Raw genomic sequence first — 19517 nt, 5'->3', positions numbered from 1 at the left:
AATGGGAACTGCTCCTGTTTTCCAAGCACACAATTCAGGGCTGGAAAAGTTCAACAAGTGCATGGAACATCGGAAACCTCCTGGAAATGCTAAATTTGCCCCAAGATGTCCTGAAGTCCGGCATATTTCTCTGGGCAGCCTCGAGGCTCAGGAGCCCAGCCCAGCCCAGCCCACCGTGCCCTCTCAGCCAGCCCTTCAGCAGCCCTCCCTTTCCTGAGTAGTGGCCCTTCGCAGGCCTGCGTCCCAGCCCCGCCCCTCTCTCTGGACGCATCTTTGGGCCCCATCATCACCCGGCGCCGGGCCCTCCCTCTGCCCCCCCTTTCTCCTCCCTCCTTCCTTCCCTCCCTTCCTCCCTCTCTCCCTCCCTCCCAGCTCCTGCACCAGGAAACGGCCCGGATCCCGGCAGCGGCCTGACCCGTGAGATCCCTAACCTGGCAGGCGGGCGGGGTTGGAGACTGGCTGAGGTGGGGGTAAGGGAGGAGTTGGGCCTTTGGGCTGCACTAGGGGGAACCGCGAATACAGATGGTGTCGGCAGGAAGCCCTTGGCCCTGGGTTTCCCGGGAGGACAGTCATTAAACATGGATTCGGCCACACAGCTGGTAGAGCGTTGGGGGCAGGGGCCCAGGCCCAGAGCTGCAACCCCAGCCGTTCCCAGGCCAGAACCTGATCCCCGGCCTTCCCCTCCTGGTTCTGATCTCCCCCTCCCCTTTCCAGAGCTCCACGCTGGCCGGGAGGATGAAAGGCCCCAGCTGGGGGCTCCTTGCCACCAGTGCCGTGTCTTAAGAGCTGCCATCCCGGCTAGGTGAGTGTCTTCTTCCTTTCTCTGTCTGGAGTAAACCATTGCGTCTCCCACCTTTCTCTCCAGCCCATCTGCTCCCCCTCATCTTGTGCCTCTGCCAACATCTTTATATCTTGCATTTGGGGAGGTCCTAAGCCCCTTCCTCTAGCCAAGGAGGTGTGGACTTAGGAGGCCCGGGGGTGGGAGGGTTGGTTGTAGGGGTGTCACAGAGCTGACGTTGTCTTATTATGAAAAGAATCTAAAGTATCTCTAAACAGAAAATTTACTTGTTTTAAATGTAATTTGGCATATTAGGAATGTAATGGCCAGCCCCTCACAGCCTGGTCTCATATCATGACTTAATTCCCTTGTTCTTGCCTCTCCCTGTCCAGTGAGCTCTGAGCATTTCCTCTCTCCTCCTCATCTCACTGGGTTGGTCAAACCAGAAATGCCCCTTCTGATTCTCTCTCCATATATTCATGCCAGTGTTTCATCCTTGCCTCTTATAGCTGCCCGGATGGCGACCCCAGCCTCGGCCCCAGACACACGGGCTCTGGTGGCAGACTTTGTAGGTTATAAGCTGAGGCAGAAGGGTTATGTCTGTGGAGCTGGCCCCGGGGAGGGCCCAGCAGCTGACCCGCTGCACCAAGCCATGCGGGCAGCTGGAGATGAGTTCGAGACCCGCTTCCGGCGCACCTTCTCTGATCTGGCGGCTCAGCTGCATGTGACCCCAGGCTCAGCGCAGCAACGCTTCACCCAGGTCTCCGATGAACTTTTCCAAGGGGGCCCCAACTGGGGCCGCCTTGTAGCCTTCTTTGTCTTTGGGGCTGCACTGTGTGCTGAGAGTGTCAACAAGGAGATGGAACCACTGGTGGGACAAGTGCAGGAGTGGATGGTGGCCTACCTGGAGACGCGGCTGGCTGACTGGATCCACAGCAGTGGGGGCTGGGTAAGAAGCTTCTCAATTGCCGCTCTGCACATCCCTCTGCAAAGCTGGTTTCCAGGGGGAAGATGGGAGCTCTGATTGGAGACTGAGGCAGCTATGTTGGGAATGAGGTGTGGGGCTGAGTCTCCCCGTCTGGGTGGAATCAGATTGAGAGATGCCTGGACTCTGCACTCCAGGGCTGCCATGCAGTCAACACTGGATGGGCTCATGGTCCCAAGCAGAGGACAGAATCCACACCCAAGGAGTGCCTGCAGGGGAATGTTGTCAGGGACTTTTTGCACCTGAGTCATGGTGTGGGAGGTGGGGAGGACCAGGGATGGGTGGTGGTCAGGCAAGCCTTGGCAAAGGATGCTAGTTCTGAGCAGAATTTTTCGCCAAGGAAAGGATGGAATTCACTGGAGGCACAGTGGGCGGCAAATGAACCAGTCTCTCAGGGTGGGGGTGCACCTGGGGGGATCAGAGGGGCTTGCAGCCAGGAGAGCTTTGACCAGAGAGGAGCTGGGTATGGGGTAGTGTTGGCAGTGGATGGAACTGGAACTCTTCCTCTCCTCTTCTGTCCACTCTTTCCTCCCCTGATATCCCTTTCTCCTTCTTTCTCTCCTACTTCCCTTCTCTCCCACAGGCGGAGTTCACAGCTCTATACGGGGACGGGGCCCTGGAGGAGGCGCGGCGTCTGCGGGAGGGGAACTGGGCATCAGTGAGGACAGTGCTGACGGGGGCCGTGGCACTGGGGGCCCTGGTAACTGTAGGGGCCTTTTTTGCTAGCAAGTGAAAGTCCAGGGCCAGGTGGGGCTAGGTGTGGCTGGGGGCCAGGAGAGCAGGAACAGAACAGAGAAATGCCCTTGGAAGAAATGGAGTTGGTGGATGGGTGGGCATGGAACAGGATGGGCAGGGGAAGGGTAGTGTGTGAGGCAGCTGAGTAGGCCAGGTAGGCGATTGGAAGAGTGAGCAGGACACATAGGTGAGGGAAATGTTTTGGCAAGTTTAGGGACGCAGGAGATGGAGTCGATCCAGGGCTGGGGGAGGTGGGAGGGATCACACCTATAGGTGTGGGCACATGAAACGACCTGGAACTTGGTTCGCAGCCCTGAGGAAGGTGGACTTGCATAAGCAGTTGTATTCCATTAGATGAGTGGGATTTGGGGAATGCAGAAGGCACATCCTTTTGGAATGGAAGCTTGGGGGTTCTCAGTTGATAGGGAGAGGTGGCTGTAACAGTGGGCTGCTTGGACACGCGTGTGCATGTGCACGCATGCTGGTGTGCATGCTGGGCTGCCTGGCAAATCTGGTGGTGGTGGGATTCCTCAAGGAGAAAACATTCCCACTTGCAATGGCAAGAACTAGGGGCAGTTCTCTGTCCCTCCTCCCAACCCCTCCTTTCCCCTGCCCTTGTCCTGATGCCTCAAGGCTTAGAGAGAAACATTGTATCCAGACCGAGGGCTCTGCTGCTTCTCTCCAGAAAGTAATTGGCAAGGCTTTGAAGAGAAGAGCAGTTCTGCAGCTGGCCTTGTTCCTTCATCATCCCCCTTCCTTGTGCATCATGCACTTGCTGCTGCCTCCCGGGCTCTGATAGAAGGGCAGGGCTGTTGAGCCTGGATGGGTGGAGGCTTAGGTAGCTGGACCTGCCTGCCACCCTCCTCTCCCACTCAGGCACAATGGTGCCTAAAGTGTTTCCAATCTCTGGGACCACTGTACCCAAACTGAACCTCTAAATTGGGGCCCTAACTAATTTTCCTTTCGAGGTTGTGGACATAAGTGCTGATCTTGAGTACAGTCTGGGTCCCACACTGTGTCTCAGTGAGACTGTTGATGCCTTGAGAGGACCATTTCAGCCCTGAATCCCATGGGTGTGAGGGTGATGGGCACTCCAGGACTGGCCTATGCTGTGTTGTGGTCTTTGGTTCGGCTTTATCAGGGGCCAGGCATATGGGTTCTAGAGTACCTACCATGACCTAGAAGCATTTATGATTTATTTGAAGCCACACTGTTTGCATGGGTGTTATTTGTCTGTACCTCAGAGTCTGAGGATGTTAACTTTGGAACTCACAGTCCGCTAGAACAGCTTCAGATTATGGCTTTTTCTTTTGAGGAAGAAATTATTCTCTCCAGTTGCATGCCCTGAGCCAGACCTCACTGCTGCACTTTCCAAGGTGCTAAGATTGCTGCTCTCCAATGCTAACTTTCTGACACAGTGCTCTAGAACCCTGCCTGTGGTCCTGAGCACTGATCAGCTTAGCTAGACCATGGTTGACTCTTCTTGGAGATTTTCACTTGGTCCTAGAATGTGGCAACGTAGTTGTGCTCGCTAGAATGTGGGACCAAATTGGCCTCAGGTGTTTAGTCCAGACTTCTGCTTTTGAGAGAGGGCTGCACTTTTTAATGGTATTTCTAGGGGAGGTGGTAGGCTGCATGTGCCACTTGGTCTTGTTGTGAGTATGCTGACACCAGAAACTCAGAGCCAGCTTGTGGCAAGCAGTTGGGGTGGGGGGTCTCTGACTTGCTCAGGACAAACTAGGCCAGTGGTTTTCAAACTGCTTGGCAGAGCCCTGAAGTTTCCTAGGGGTTGCCTCAGGAGTCCTTGGGGAGATGAAGGGGGTGGGGAGTTGAGCAGGCTGGGCAATTTGCCCTCAAACTGAACAGCTCCCCTTGTAGCTGTCTTACATATCGGGGTTCAGGGTAAGATTTTATTTGCATTAGGGGTTTGCTGTTGAAAAAATGTTGGAAAACCACTGACTAGACCATCGGCTCCAAATTGGAACCTGTGCTTCCTTCCCCAGGTTTGGAGCACACTCTTCACCCTACCCTCTACCACAGGACGCATATCCCTGTTAGCATTCCCCGGGACCTTTAGCCAAGAGGGGCTGCAGGGACCATGGCCAGGTTACCGAAATGCCCTGCTCTGAAGTCTTGACACCTGGGTGGAAAGAGAGGCTGTTTTCTGAAAGGGTAAAGGGCTTGGTCTGGATTCCCAGAAACAGAGCTTAGATGGGACCACAGTGAGCAATTTTGACCTGTCCTGCCCTTCTTAGCTTGAAGGGAAACCCCAGAGACTCTTCTGTCAGGGAAAACTAGGGACTCTCTTCTAGAGCCATATAGTTCCTTGGGATTAGCTCTTGGCCAAGAAGGCTAAGTATGGCTCCCAATTTTTAAATCCATTTCATTTTTTAAAAAACAAGGGAAATAAATGTAATTGCCATTTTTCAACGATTAAGTAGGAGGAGAGGGGTTTCTTGCTCTCCAGAGCCCAAAGGGACTAATAGAGACTTTGCTTAGGCCAAGGAAGGAGCGGAAGTAGGGCAACTCGGTCCTGCGATTATTAATCCCACTCCCCACTTATTCTAGGGCACACATACACTATTTTACTTTTTTAAAATCATAAAACGGCAGAACAGATTTGGTTAGTTTAGAAGAAAAGAAAGCTCTATAAATATAAATCTATATTCCTGTATTTTTATTTAATAATTTATAAATACCAAGTTCATTTGACTTTTATTTTTGTGTAATATGTAATGGTCGTATTAAAAAAATAAATAAAGCCCAGAAGTTTAATGAGAAGGACTGAACAGGGTTTGTGACTTCTACACTGTATAGCCTGGGGTCAGGACATTTCCTTGATCCAATCATCTCTTCATGACCTTGTAAAAGGCAAGAATTAGAATAACAGGGATCTGAGAGAAAGTGTTGGGATCATTAAAAAAAAAAACAGAGTCTTTCCCCCATCCTCCTCACCCGACTCCTACAAAATGGTCAAAGCCAAGAATTCCATCTGTTCCAACCTGAGCCTCGGGAGGGTGTGTGTATACAGTACTCTGGGACTGCCACTAACAATAACCAAATGAAAAACAAAGAAAACCTACCAAAAATCTTTGTATGCTAGTAATCAAGTCCCCAGTTGTGGTTCAGGCTCTAATCAGACAAGTGTGATAATAATAAACATTTCTCCATGGTGCCTTGCTGCCTACCTCAGACTTAAAAATAGGTCTGGACCAGGTGTGGTGGCTCATGCCTGTAATCCCAGCACTTTGGGAGGCCGAGGCGGGCAGATCACTTGAGGTCAGGAGTTCGAGACCAGCCTGGCCAATATGGGGAAACCCTGTCTCTATTAAAAATACAAAAATTAGCCAGGCATGGTGGTGTGTGCCTGTAATCCCGGCTACTCAGGAGGCTGAGGCATGAGGATTGCTTGAACCTAGAAGGTGGAGTTTGCAGTGAGCCGAGATTGAGCCACTGTACTCCAGCCTGGGTAACAGAGGGAGATTCTATCTCAAAAAAACAAACAACAACAACAACAACAACAACAAACAAGGCGGCGGGGGGGGGGGGAGGGGGGAGGGTCTGGCAAAAATTGAGTTCCTGCTTGCTTCCTTTCCTGGTCCTGTGAGACATTTGGTTTCAGCCATTTTAATGCAAATTGATAAACTGGATGGAATTTCTAGGAATATTCAGCCCATCCTTCTCTACCTCTAGTCTTGGACCACATCAAAGTCATGTCTAACTGAAATAGTGATCCTAATTTTAAATTTCAGGTGGGAATTTCTAGCCTTTCTGTAATCCAGTGCAATAGATTGGTACTTGGGTTTATGTGCTAAATTGCGAGAAATATAATTGTTTAGAGGAATCCAGCATTCTCTTTCTATTCTCTATACAAAAGTCGACAGGGAAAGCCATATTAAAATCAGAGAGTGGCTTAGTGAATATGGCACTATGGGAAAGGAAATTAGATGTTCTTAATAGTTAATATCATCAAGTATGATAGCTGCTGCATTTAGCTCCACTGCTGTATGATTGATTTAATGATTGATTTACATTTGCCTAGTTCCAAAAAATATTTGCAACATCTTGCTATAATACACAAAATAATAGGAAAACATAAATTTTTAAAGTCAGGGTTGAATTTCAAGGTTAAGTAAAAAAAATAAGTAGGGGTAAAGGGAAAACTGAAATAAGATGGCAGCAAAAGGAAAATTAATGCATAGAAAAACATTCTATAAGTAGCATTTCCAAATACTAAAGCTAGGCTGTGAATTCGGCTGTGAGCTTCTTGGTGGCTAAAGCAAATTAAAATACAAAATGAAATTCACATTCCTCTTAGGATTTATAAAAGCCTATTAAGAGGGGCAAAAAAAAAAAAAATGTGTGGCTTTTCTGAGAAGACAGTGATATAGTGGACACCACCTTCTGTGACATCTAAAAGCAAATATGATGTTGAGTTTTGACCACTGTTTCTTCGAAAAACACCAGATGGAGATTCAGAAGGTCCTAAGCGAGAAATAACACTGGTGGAGAACTGTATGAAGGAAATACAATCCATCTATCGCTTTAGATAGTCCAAAATTTAGTCCTATATTAAGCCAAATCATCACAGAACAGCATATTTGGGCTAATTTGTCATGAGCCTAATAGAACACACCTAGGACCTTCTGAATCTATTAGAAGGTCCTAAGTGTGTTAGGACAAATGAAATCTTCAATAAAGTTGTGCAACACTTAGTTACAATTTCTAGTAAATGGATAGATTGTAGATTTTTTTTTTTTTTTTTTTTTTTGAGACGGAGTCCGCTCTGTCGCCCAGCCTGGAGTGCAGTGGCGCGATCTCAGCTCACTGCAAGCTCCGCCTCCCAGGTTCACACCATTCTCCTGCCTCAGCCTCTTGAGTAGCTGGGACTACAGGCGCCGCCACCTCGCCCGGCTAGTTTTTTTATTTTTAGCAGCGACCGGGTTTCACCATGTTAGCCAGGATGGTCACGATCTCCTGACCTCCTGATCCGCCCGCCTCGGCCTCCCAAAGTGCTGGGATTACAGGCGTGAGCCACCGCGCCCGGCCCTCTGTATTGTTACTTAATAGCAGATCCTTTGAAGACTTTAAAAGCTGCCTTAAGGCCGGGCGCGGTGGCTCAGGCCTGTAATCCCAGCACTTTGGGAGGCCGAGGCGGGCGGATCACGAGGTCAGGAGATCGTGACCATCCTGGCTAACACGGTGAAACCCCGTCTCTGTTAAAAATAAAAAAATTAGTTGGGTGTGGTGGCGCAGCGCCTGTAGTCCCAGCTACTCGAGAGGCTGAGGCAGGAGCATCGATTGAACCCGGGAGGTGGAGGTTGCAGGGAGCGGAGATGGCGCCACTGCACTCCAGCCTGGCGACAGAGCTAGACGCCGCCTCAAAAAAAAATAAATAAATAAATAAATAATAAATAAATAAATAAATAAATAAAATGCTGCCTTAAATGTAGATATAGGAGAAATACAGAAATAAATCAACTATTTTGAAACTCAACCAGAAAACACACCATAATGAAATGCTGTGTAGTTTATTCAGTCATTTATGCAGAAAATATTCAAGCATCATCTGTGTGCTAAGCACAGTTACGGGCTCTGAGGTAGAGTGAACAGAGATGCAAATCTCTGTTCTCATGTTGCTTATGTTCTAGTAGGAGAAACAAAAAATTTAAAATTATATAATATGTGAGAAGGTGATGAATACCATAAAGAAAAGTAATTCATTGAGGGGAATGTGTGTGTATATATATACACGCATAAGAGTTCAATTTTAAATTGAGTGGTCAGAGAAGGCCTCATTTCTGAGGTGACTTTTGGGTAAAACTATGACAAAATTGGAAAAATATATTTATTGATGTGGGAAGATGTTTGTCCTTTTTTTTTTTGATTGGGTAAAAAAAAAAGAAAATAGATTAGAAAATAATATATACAGTATGATCCCATTTTGCTAAAATATTTATATCTGTGTGCCTTGATATATATTTGCATATTGAAAGTTTCAGGAAGCATATATGCCAAAATGTCATTAGTGATTGTCTCTGGATAGTGGGCTTTATGAGTGCTTTTATTTTGTTATTTTTGCCGTCAGTATTTTCTGATTCTTTGACCATGAACATATATTTCCAGATATTTCCAGTACAGTATATTAAAACAAGTTCTTTAGGTACAAAATTTTTAAAAAGTTAACGAAGCAGAATGGAAATTAAACAGCCCAACAGAGGGTCCTTCACATTTAAGTGGCTACCCCACTTCCATGCAAAGGCAAACAGGGGGCTAAGGTAAGCAGGACCAGACCACATTAGAAGATTATCGAGGTCTGCTTCAAGATAGAGGTCAGTAAAGGAGAAAGGCTCCAAGTTTCTACATCAGCACTGTCCAATAGAAATATAATGCAAGCCACATGTAGTTTTACATTTTCTAGTAACCTCATTTAAAATGCAAAAAGAAATTATTAAACCAATTTTAATAATATCTTATTTAGCCCAGTATATAAAAATATTATCATTTCAACATGGAATTAATATTAAACAATTATTAATGAATTATGTCACATTCTCTTTTTCATACTAAGTCTTCAAAATTCAGTGTGTATTCAACACTTTCAGCACATCTCAAATTGGACTACTCATGTTTCAAATGGTCAGTAGCCATGTGTGGCTAGTGGCTATCATATTAAAGTGTAGCTCTAGATCATAGATCATTATTGCAGTCTGTAAAAATTTCAAAGTAGTTCCAGATCATAGAGCATTATTGTTGTCTGTAAAAATTTCAAGAAAGGAGATAAAAATAGGGATTAAACTACCAAGACGTCAAATATTTATGTTGTTTGGTGAGAAAACTTTTCTGGGAAGAACTATGAATGCCCTCACCCATTTTTACTACTTAATACTCCTTTTCTCAGCTCCACGGAGCCATTCCCTTCTTCTTCTTCTTTTTTTTTTTTTGAGATCGCCCAGGCTAGAGTGCAGTGGCGTGATCTCGGCTCAATGCAACCTCTGTCTCACAGGTTCAAGTGATTCTCGTGCCTCAGCCTGCTGAGTAGCTGGGATTACCGACACACGCCACCATGCCAAGCTAATTTTTGTATTTTTAGTAGAGACAGGGTTTCACCATGTTGGACAGGCTGGTCTGGAACTCTTGACCTCAGGTGATCCACCTGCCTCGGCCTCCTAAAGTGCTGGGATTACAGGCATGAGTCATCGCACCTGTCCCTCAAATAGTCTTTTAAATATGTTTGCTTTTTTGTTTTTTTGAGACAGGGTCCTAGTCTGTTGCTGAGGCTGGAGTACTGTGGCATGATCATAGCTCACTGCAGCCTGGAACCCCTGGGTTCAAGTGATCCTCCTGTTTGAGCCTCTGAATTAGCTAGGACTACAGGTGTGTGCCACCACACTCAGCCAAATGTGTTTGTTTCTTTCATAAGGTAATCATGCTTATTAGAAGAAATTTTAAAGTTGGAGTGATTTTTAAAAAATAAATATGTAATGGGCTGGACATGGTGTCTCATGCCTATAATCCCAACACTTTGGGAGGCTGAGTTGGGCATATGGCTTGAGCCCCAGGAGTTTGAGACCAGCCTAAGCAACATAGTGAGACCTTGTCTTTACAAAAATAGAAAAAATTAGCTGGGCCTGGTGGTGCATGCCTATAGTCCCAGCCACTTTGGAGGCTGAGGAGGGAGGATCGCTTGAGCCAGGAGGTTGAGGGTGCGGTCAGCTGTGATCATGCCACTGTATTCCAGGCTGGGCGACAGAGACCCTGTCTCAAAAAACAACGGTAGCAAAATAAACAAGTAAATAAATAATGATTGCGGAAAATTTGTAGAACATAGAAAATTATAAAGAAAATGAATCATAATACTGTCACCCAGAGAGAACTATTTTGGTATACTTCTTTCCAGTATTTTTTTGTCTACTTTTATGATCATACGATTTTGTATACGCAATTCTGCTTATGATTATATTGCAAGCATTTTTCCTTGATGTTAAAACGTTTCAAAGGCATAATGACTATATACAATTACATCTACTTGTGTACAATAATTTTAATGCCCACTTGGTCATTTATCTGTATTTTTTCACTTTGATAAAAATATTTATTCTGGCTGGGCATGTGGCTCACGCCTGTAATCCCAGCACTTTGGGAGGCTGAGGTGGGCTGATCACCTGAGCTCAGGAGTTCGAGACCATTGTGGGCAACATAGTAAAGCCCCATCTCTACTAAAATACAAAAAAATTAGCTGGGCGTGGTGGTGGTGCGCCTGTAGTCCCAGCTACTCAGGAGGCTGAGGCACAAGAATCACTTGAGCCCTGGAGGCGGAGGTTGCAGTGAGCTGAGATTAGGCCACTGCACTCCAGCTTGGGCTGTGGAGTGACTGTCTCAAAAAATAAAACAAAAACAAACAGGCCGGGCGCAGTGGCTCACGCCTGTAATCCCAGCACTTTGGGAGGCCGAGGTGGGTGGATCATGAGGTCAGGAGATCGAGACCATCCTGGCTAACACGGTGAAACCCCGTCTTTACTGAAAATACAAAAAAAAAAAATTAGCCGGGCGTGGTGGCGGGCGCCTGTAGTCCCAGCTACTCCGGAGGCTGGGGCAGGAGAATGGCGTGAACCCACGAGGTGGAGCTTGTAGTGAGCGGAGACAGCGCCACTGTACTCCAGCCTGGGCAACAGAGCGAGACTCCGTCTCAAAAAAAAAAAAATTATTCACAAATTGGATTACATTTTTAGAAGAAATAATAGGATTACTGGGTTAAGAATCTCAACTTTTTTTTTTTTTTTTTGGAGACAGAGTCTTGCTCTGTCACCCAGGCTGGAATATAGTGTCACGATCTTGGCTCACTGCACCCTCCACCTCCCAGGTTCAAGCGTTTCTCCTGCCTCAGCCTCCTGACTAGCTGGGATTACAGGCGCCCACCACCACACCCAGCTAATTTTTGTACTTTTAGTAGAGACAGGGTTTCACCATTTTGGCTAGGCTGGTCTCAAACTCCTGACCTTAGGTGATCCACCCACCTCGGCCTCCCAAAGTGCTGGGATTACAGGCATGAGCCACCTCACCTGGCCTTTTTTCTTTTTTTTTTGAGATAGGGTCTTACTCTGTTGCCCAGTCTGGAGTGCACGTAGCACCGTTATGGTTCACTGTGGCCTCAGCCTCCCAAGTAGCTGGGCAGGGTCTACAGGCGCATGCCACTATGCCCAGCTAATTTTTGTATTTTTAGTGGAGTATGGGTTTTGCCATATTGCCCAGGCTGGTCTTGAACTTCTGGACTCAAGCAATCTGGCTCCCAAAGTGTTGGGATTACAGTTGTGAGCCACTCCACCTGATCTTAAGAATCTCACTATTTTAAAAGCTTTTGGTACATATTGCCAAAGAATAGAAGGATTGTACTGGTTCTTGCTCCTTTTTTCCTCCCATGCCTAAGTTTTTTTTTAAAAAATCATAGTTATAATTATATTTTATGTACAATTTTACATTCTTCTTTGGCTTAACAAAATTATTTTCACGTTTGTCACACTAGGTAACCCTTTTAATAGGTGCCTAATAATTTTTTCTTGGATATAATTATAGTTTGCTTAAACTTTTGTCTATTCTTGGATTTAGTCTTTCCATTTTTCACACATAATTTTTATGTATTAAAGCAGGCCTTATAGTAGTTTTGATCTGAGCTTTGAATTCCCTGCACACTATTATATATATTACATAATATATATTATGTATTATATATATTATTTATATTTTTTCCTTTGAGACAGAGTCTTGCTGTTGCCCAGGCGATTCTCCTGCCTCAGCCTCCCGAGCAGCTGGGTTTACAGGCATGTACCACCATGCCCAGCTAATTTTTGTATTTTTAGTAGAGATGTGGTTTCGCCATTTTGGCGAGGCTGGTCTGAAACTCCTGGGCTCAGGTGATCCTCCTGCCTCAGCCTCCCAAAGAGCTGGGATAACAGGTGTGAGCCACCGTGCCCAGCCGGCACTGCACACTTCTAGTTAGTCCAATGACTTAGGCAAGTTTCTTCATTTCATTAAGCCTTTTTCTTTTTCCCTAAAGAAGATTATGGTTTTGGAAATATTTTCCTCATGGGGTTGTTGTGAGAGTCCAATGAGATAATAAGGAGTGGTGCTTATTACAAAATCAAGCGCTTATCAAAAATAGGATTCAAAGCCATTTTTAAAAATCACATTGCCTTTCATTGGCTTGATTAAATTGGGCACCAATAAGATAAACAAATCTTGATTAGGTTAAGATTAGTATAAAAGACCTTTCTTCCAAGGTATTCAATCATTTAGAGCTTGTCTTCGGTGCTCAACTTTAGTTATCCCAGATCACTGAGGCTGAGATGGCTGATGAAGTAATTTGCAGTGAAATTTTAAGCGACTGTGACTCTGCTCCAAGTTCCCCAGATCTCGAGGTAAGGAATTGTGAGAAAAAGTGGGGGTGAGGGGAATAGTGGGGTATAATGAGTCACTTTTGATTTTTTGGTTTGCTAATGAAGATGTTCTCTTGTCCAAATCCCTCCGCCAACCATGTTTGTTTAACTTTTTGGTTGGGCTTATACGTATCTTTCGAACTGTAGGTTAGTGTGCCCACAAAAATTTCTCTTGCAAACTTACACTGCCATTCCTTCCTTTTTAATAAATGTGTTAGATTGCTACAAAAGTGTGGCAATCCTGCCCTCCAGGGCTAGGTCTCATTGATATTTCGGGTGCAGCTGTGTAGTGGGAGCCTGCCAGGATAAATTCCTCTGGGATCTTGGGAGCTTGAGGGCTGAAATGAAGGGTGGCACCCAGATCCCCAATCAATGCATGCTCAATCAACAAACATCTAACAGGACCTTATGTGGTAGGCATATTGCCAGGCCGTGGAGATGTGAATATAAATAGCATCTGGCCCCTCATTTGAAGGCGCTCACAACCTAGTTAAGAAACAGCACAAAACAATTAAGCACGCTGTGGAGAGAGGCCCACTTGTCCTGGGAAATGAGGGGAAGCTGGGGTTTGCAGTGGTTTGGTTGAAGGGGGACTACATGTTAGAGGCACAGACTGGGTGCAGGTACACCCAATGGAACAAGAAGGGTGGAAGGAGACATCCACAAAGTAACCACATGCTGGGGTGTCGAAGGCTGTGATTTACCGTTTTGAGGCTTTACCTCGCCTGCAAAGGGGGGCCAGTCTGTTAGCGGTGCAGAGTGGAAGGGTGACATTGGAAGCTGTCCAGGGAAGAGAAGAAATTGGAACTAGGGAGCAGAAGGTCTACGCAAGAGGGCGGGACAGACAGGACTCGTGACTAGTGGCTCTGGACTGAGGAATCCTCCCTGCTTTCTGGTGTGGGAGAGCTAGTGGATGATGGTGCCAATAACCTGGATGGAGAAAGTAAGCTCCCTCCTGGAATGATTCATTCATAACCTCCATTTTCAGCAACATCCCATCTACTAGTGCTTCCTGGTCAGGATACAAGTTTCCTGAAACTGCTGCTGTGTTTTGGGCCTCACCCGGCCAACAGCTCACTAGCTGGCAAGCAGTAGTATCAAGATGGCGGCCCCCTAAGGGCTGGCTAGTCATGTGACTTCGGGTTTTCCAAGTTTGAAGCCGGGCAGTCCGTTTGGGGGCAAGGTTCACCTGTCACGAAACGAGTGTCACTCCTTCGAATCTCGCGAGCCAATCAGCATCTGAGACTGGGCCACTGCGGTGAGGCGATCGGAAGATTGGTCCTTTCCAGTCGCCTAGCTAGGGCCAATCACGGAGCGTCCTATACTTCGCGGGCCCGCCCGTAGGCCGGGGAGAAGCAGGAATATCGTCACAGCGTGGCGGTATTATTACCTAAAGACTCTATAGGAGGTGGGACGCGTGTTGATTGACAGGCAGATTTCCCCTACCGGGATTTGAGAATTTGGCACAGTACCCCGCCTTAGAGGTGGGGTCTCATTTGATTGCCAAGTAATATTCCCCAATGGAGTACTAGCTCGTGGTGACGGGCAGGCAGCTTGACTAATGAGTCCTCGGCGTGGCCGGCGCAGCTCTCCAATCGCCGGGCGGCGGGCCCCAGTCTGAGCGGCGATGGCGGCGGCGGCGGCGGCGGCAGCAGCAGCGGGGGCTGCGGGCGGTCGGGGCTCCGGGCCGGGGCGGCGGCGCCATCTTGTGCCCGGGGCCGGTGGGGAGGCCGGGGAGGGGGCCCCGGGGGGCGCAGGGGACTACGGGAACGGCCTGGAGTCTGAGGAACTGGAGCCTGAGGAGCTGCTGCTGGAGCCCGAGCCGGAGCCCGAGCCCGAAGAGGAGCCGCCCCGGCCCCGCGCCCCCCCGGGAGCTCCGGGCCCTGGGCCTGGTTCGGGAGCCCCCGGCAGCCAAGAGGAGGAGGAGGAGCCGGGACTGGTCGAGGGTGACCCGGGGGACGGCGCCATTGAGGACCCGGTGAGGGAAGGAGGGCGAGCCAGCAGGCCGGCGGCTGGCCGGCCGGGTCACTGGAGGCCCAGAGCTCGGGCGAGCGGGAGGCAGGCGGGGGGTGGGGTTGGGCGGGGAATAACGTGGCTGGGGCCGGGTCGGGCCGGGGATGGGTCAGCGATCACTACAAGGGGCCCGACTGGCTTGATTCGGGCGTCACGGGTGCCTAGTGTTGTTCTAGAGAGGGTAGCTTGCTTTTCTTTTATCACGACCCTCGCATGGGGCGAGGGAAATGGCCGAGCGTGGCTGAGGCCGCGCTCCGGCCGAGAGCAGGGCACAGCCCCTGCGTTGGTTCCTCTTAAGCTCTCCTCCATACCCTCCCCACTTATATTAGGAGCTGGAAGCTATCAAAGCTCGAGTCAGGGAGATGGAGGAAGAAGCTGAGAAGCTAAAGGAGCTACAGAACGAGGTAGAGAAGCAGATGAATATGAGTCCACCTCCAGGCAATGGTGAGTAACTGGCGGTTGCACGCGGAGCCAGGGTTCTCGGGCTGGAAGGGTTGTGGGGAAGATGGGGAATGTGGGGTAAGATACTCGGCACCCTGGAGCTGCTTGTCTGAGCTATTATGACTGTGCCGCGGTCATAATCCGTTGTGTGTTCGCCTGACCTTTGTGAGGCAGAACCTGTATTTTGGTGGTGGTAGCCTTGTGCTTCCCTTTGTCCCTGTTATAATTTGTGTTGCTCTTTGTTCTTAGTCTACGTCTATCCTTTGTAGAGGTTGCAAGCTCGCATTTGACCTTCAAATCTAATAGTTTTTCCTCCAATTGGAAACGCTTTAGTTAGGATTCTAAGAGAAAGCAAGCTGCAAGGGGTTTCCCCTTTAATCTAGAAATGTGGAGTCTCAGCCCACTTAATTTTGCTCACTCTTAAAAGCATTTCAGCCAAAGCCATTCATTAGGGATTTGATTTGGAGGCAGGAGGGATTCCTATACTGTTTTAAGTGTGTATTAGTTTATTCTTTCAATTTATCGAATGTTTAGTGAGTACCTGCTATGGACTCGGCACTGTTCTAGGTTATGGGTACAGCAGAGAACAGAACAGACCAAAATCTTTGCCTTCGTTGAGCTAATGGGATAGTGCTGGTGGTGGAAGTGCAATATATTGGTGAAAAACAAGTGTGTGGTTTTTTAAAAATATTATTTTTTCCTGATAGCTGGCCCAGTGATCATGTCCATTGAGGAGAAGATGGAGGCTGATGCCCGTTCCATCTATGTTGGCAATGTATGTGCTGGGGCTCTGATTGGGGTTGGGGGCAAGTTCTTTTGGGGAGTTATTTAATAGTCCTGGAAGGAACATCTCCGGGATCGGTGTGGTTTTGGGGGTGTGTGGAGGGACTGTGGGAAGGTGGTTTAAGGTAATGGAATGATCAGTAATCAGCAAAAGCTCTGGGTTTGGAAGCAAAAGGATTAGTTCCTCAAATTACCAGATTTCATGTGCTTTGGTGTATAGATGGCCCAGACCAAAGGCTAGGGAAGGTTCCTATTGAGACAGGAATTTGCCTGTTGCCTGTGAAATTTTTCTCCTCTCATCAGGTGGACTATGGTGCAACAGCAGAAGAGCTGGAAGCTCACTTTCATGGCTGTGGATCAGTCAACCGTGTTACCATACTCTGTGACAAATTTAGTGGCCATCCCAAAGGGTAAGTAAAGGGGAGTAAATTGAGATAATTTACAGTGCAAAAATAGATAAATTATGTTTTATAGTGAGCAGTAAGTTATTTGTTGTTAACATGCGTGATCTGTGTCATTTAAGATCATGGCATCAATTTTGATATATATCAAGAGTTGCACCTAAATGTCTTCAGAGGCCAGATAACAAAAATGAAGGCTAGGTGTGGGTGGGATCACAAACTAGAAGGGGAGGGGCAGCTTCTACTTGGCCTGTTATGGCCATATGGAAATTCAGGCCCTGTGTGTCTTATTTTTACAAGTTTCAAAGAGTAGCTGGAAATTTTAAAATTTAAATGATTTTGAATGAAATTTTCCATTTAGAAGAATTTTGACAAATAAAAAATGTAACCACATTGTAGCCCAAAAAGAAGCATGCCTGCAAGTTGAATTTGACCTGTGAGGTATTTGTAACTTCAGAGAGATACAATGACAATTCTTTTCAGGTTTGCGTATATAGAGTTCTCAGACAAAGAGTCAGTGAGGACTTCCTTGGCCTTAGATGAGTCCCTATTTAGAGGAAGGCAAATCAAGGTAAGCCTATGTCCATTGCTGTTCTGGTTCTGTGTAAACTCTCCGGGTTGACTTTAAGGCTATCATTTGTTCATCTCTGACTCAGGTGATCCCAAAACGAACCAACAGACCAGGCATCAGCACAACAGACCGGGGTTTTCCACGAGCCCGCTACCGCGCCCGGACCACCAACTACAACAGTTCCCGCTCTCGATTCTACAGTGGTTTTAACAGCAGGCCCCGGGGTCGTGTCTACAGGTCAGGATAGATGGGCTGCTCCTCTTCCCCCCCGCCTCCCATGAGCCCTGTATGCTTCCTTCTCTCCTGGTCTGAGGAACCTCCCTCCCCCACCCCTCCCTGTGGTCTTCAGGAACTTTGTCTCCTGCCTGTGCAGGGTGAGGAAGGTAGTTGCAGGCCAGGCCAGAAGGCCAACTTCATCATCTTTTCTGCAGTAGGAATTGGTGATAAGGGCTGCATCCCTCCCTTGGTTCAAAGAGGCTTCCACCCCCAGCCTTTTTTTTCTTGGGAGTTGGTGGCATTTGAAGGTGTTTACACGAAGCCAGGAGGAACGGCCTCCAGGCAGTGAAAGCACTGCTTGGACATTTGTTACTTTTTTCTTTTTTTGGAGGGAGGGGTTGAAGACTGAACCTCCCTTGGAAGAATACCAGAGGCTGGCTAGTTGATCCTCCCCAACAGCCTTGTGGGAGGATTTTGAGATATTTACTCTTTATTTGAGCCAGTCTTGCAAGGTTAACTTCTCACTGGGCCTAGTGTGGTGTCCAGGTTTTTGCCTTGCTTCACTTGTCTCTTTACATTTAAATAGACAGGTTAGGCATATAAACCTTGGCTTTTCATAAACTCTACCTGCCTATTCCCAGGAGTTAGGGAGGATCTATTTGTGATGGCCTAGGGTATAAGAGCTGTGGAGGACTGAAAACTGGATAAAAAGAGGGTCGTTTTTCTTGCCCTTGTTTCTCACTCAGATGCACTTCTTTTTTGCCACTGTTTGGCAAAGTTTTCTGTTAAGCCCCCCTCCCCCTGCCCCAGTTCTCAAGGTGTGTTACTATTTCTGGGATCATGGGGTCAGTTTTAGGACACTTGAAAACTTCTTTCCCCCACTTCCCTTCACAGTAACTGGGGCAAGGGCCCACGGGTTGGGGCTTGTACTGAACTATCTAGTGATCACGTTAACACCTAACTCTCCTTCTTTCTTCCAGGGGCCGGGCTAGAGCGACATCATGGTATTCCCCTTACTAAAAAAAGTGTGTATTAGGAGGAGAGAGAGGAAAAAAAGAGGAAAGAAGGAAAAAAAAAAGAATTAAAAAAAAAAAAAAGAAAAACAGAAGATGACCTTGATGGAAAAAAAATATTTTTTAAAAAAAAGATATACTGTGGAAGGGGGGAGAATCCCATAACTAACTGCTGAGGAGGGACCTGCTTTGGGGAGTAGGGGAAGGCCCAGGGAGTGGGGCAGGGGGCTGCTTATTCACTCTGGGGATTCGCCATGGACACGTCTCAACTGCGCAAGCTGCTCCCCATGTTTCCCTGCCCCACTTCATCCCCTTGGGGGCTGCTCAAGGGTAGGTGGGCGTGGGTGGTAGGAGGTTTTTTTTTTACCCAGGGCTCTGGAAGGACACCAAACTGTTCTGCTTGTTACCTTCCCTCCGTCTTCTCGCCTTTCACAGTCCCCTCCTGCCTGCTCCTGTCCAGCCAGGTCTACCACCCACCCCACCCCTCTTCTCCGGCTCCCTGCCCCTCCAGATTGCCTGGTGATCTATTTTGTTTCCTTTTGTGTTTCTTTTTCTGTTTTGAGTGTCTTTCTTTGCAGGTTTCTGTAGCCGGAAGATCTCCGATCCGCTCCCAGCGGCTCCAGTGTAAATTCCCCTTCCCCCTGGGGAAATGCACTACCTTGTTTTGGGGGGTTTAGGGGTGTTTTTGTTTTTCAGTTGTTTTGTTTTTTTTGTTTTTTTCCTTTGCCTTTTTTCCCTTTTATTTGGAGGGAATGGGAGGAAGTGGGAACAGGGAGGTGGGAGGTGGATTTTGTTTATTTTTTTAGCTCATTTCCAGGGGTGGGGATTTTTTTTTAATATGTGTCATGAATAAAGTTGTTTTTGAAAATAAAAATTGTTTGGCCTTTTGGGTGTAAGGATTATTTATCTTCCTATTCTCTCTTAGATCACAGATGGCTATTAATTCTGCTTTGCGGTAGAGGTACTGGTGTTGTGGAAGGGAGGTTGCCACTTGTGAATTAAGGAGTAGGAGTTAAATTACAACTAGCAGGAACATTATGTGTTTAGTTGACAATGATAGGTTTTCTGGATAACATGTAACCCTGATTGGCATTTGAGAGAGAAATAAGCCTGGGAAAGTAAAAGAATAACCGAATTACTGACCTAAT

General features: G+C 47.3%; 1 protein-coding gene and 1 long non-coding RNA gene across 4 annotated transcripts; both read left to right on the top strand.

The window, feature by feature from the left end:
* The first annotated feature begins 288 nt into the window (after positions 1-288).
* LOC103231469 (bcl-2-like protein 2) lies at positions 289-19243 on the top strand. Of its 3 annotated transcripts, XM_037987542.2 has the most exons (7): positions 12980-14909; positions 15274-15388; positions 16093-16160; positions 16472-16578; positions 17053-17140; positions 17226-17377; positions 18337-19243. In XM_037987542.2, exons 1-7 carry the CDS (start codon positions 14559-14561, stop codon positions 18374-18376), a joined length of 921 nt encoding a protein of 306 aa, XP_037843470.1. In that variant the 5' UTR covers positions 12980-14558; the 3' UTR covers positions 18377-19243. The 3 variants fall into 3 exon arrangements, with proteins under 3 accessions (XP_072869032.1, XP_007989043.1, XP_037843470.1); XM_073012931.1 differs by lacking the exons at positions 12980-14909; positions 15274-15388; positions 16093-16160; ... (2 more) ...; positions 17226-17377; positions 18337-19243 and adding exons at positions 289-417; positions 715-802; positions 1288-1727; positions 2347-5279; XM_007990852.3 differs by lacking the exons at positions 12980-14909; positions 15274-15388; positions 16093-16160; ... (2 more) ...; positions 17226-17377; positions 18337-19243 and adding exons at positions 350-470; positions 715-802; positions 1288-1727; positions 2347-5279.
* On the top strand, positions 6055-12921 carry LOC140710663 (uncharacterized). Its single transcript, XR_012091768.1, has 2 exons — positions 6055-9875; positions 12818-12921. It is a non-coding gene; the product is annotated as an uncharacterized lncRNA (long non-coding RNA).
* Positions 19244-19517: the final 274 nt, after the last annotated feature.

The sequence above is a fragment of the Chlorocebus sabaeus genome, chromosome 29 (assembly GCF_047675955.1).
Source record: "Chlorocebus sabaeus isolate Y175 chromosome 29, mChlSab1.0.hap1, whole genome shotgun sequence".
In the NCBI taxonomy this organism is placed as follows: domain Eukaryota; kingdom Metazoa; phylum Chordata; class Mammalia; order Primates; family Cercopithecidae; genus Chlorocebus; species Chlorocebus sabaeus.
The sequence above is the reverse complement of the archived record's forward strand: the minus strand, read 5'-3'. Positions and strand labels throughout refer to the sequence as shown.

What these genes read in the sequence shown, in the direction of transcription:
- LOC103231469 (XM_037987542.2), top strand. Translation starts at nt 14,559, where the DNA reads ATGGCGGCGGCGGCGGCGGCGGCAGCAGCAGCGGGGGCTGCGGGCGGT. An exon ending in GAGTCCACCTCCAGGCAATG is followed by an intron (nt 15,389 to 16,092) that starts GTGAGTAACTGG and finishes TTTTCCTGATAG; the next exon opens with CTGGCCCAGTGATCATGTCC. An exon ending in TTAGAGGAAGGCAAATCAAG is followed by an intron (nt 17,141 to 17,225) that starts GTAAGCCTATGT and finishes TCTCTGACTCAG; the next exon opens with GTGATCCCAAAACGAACCAA.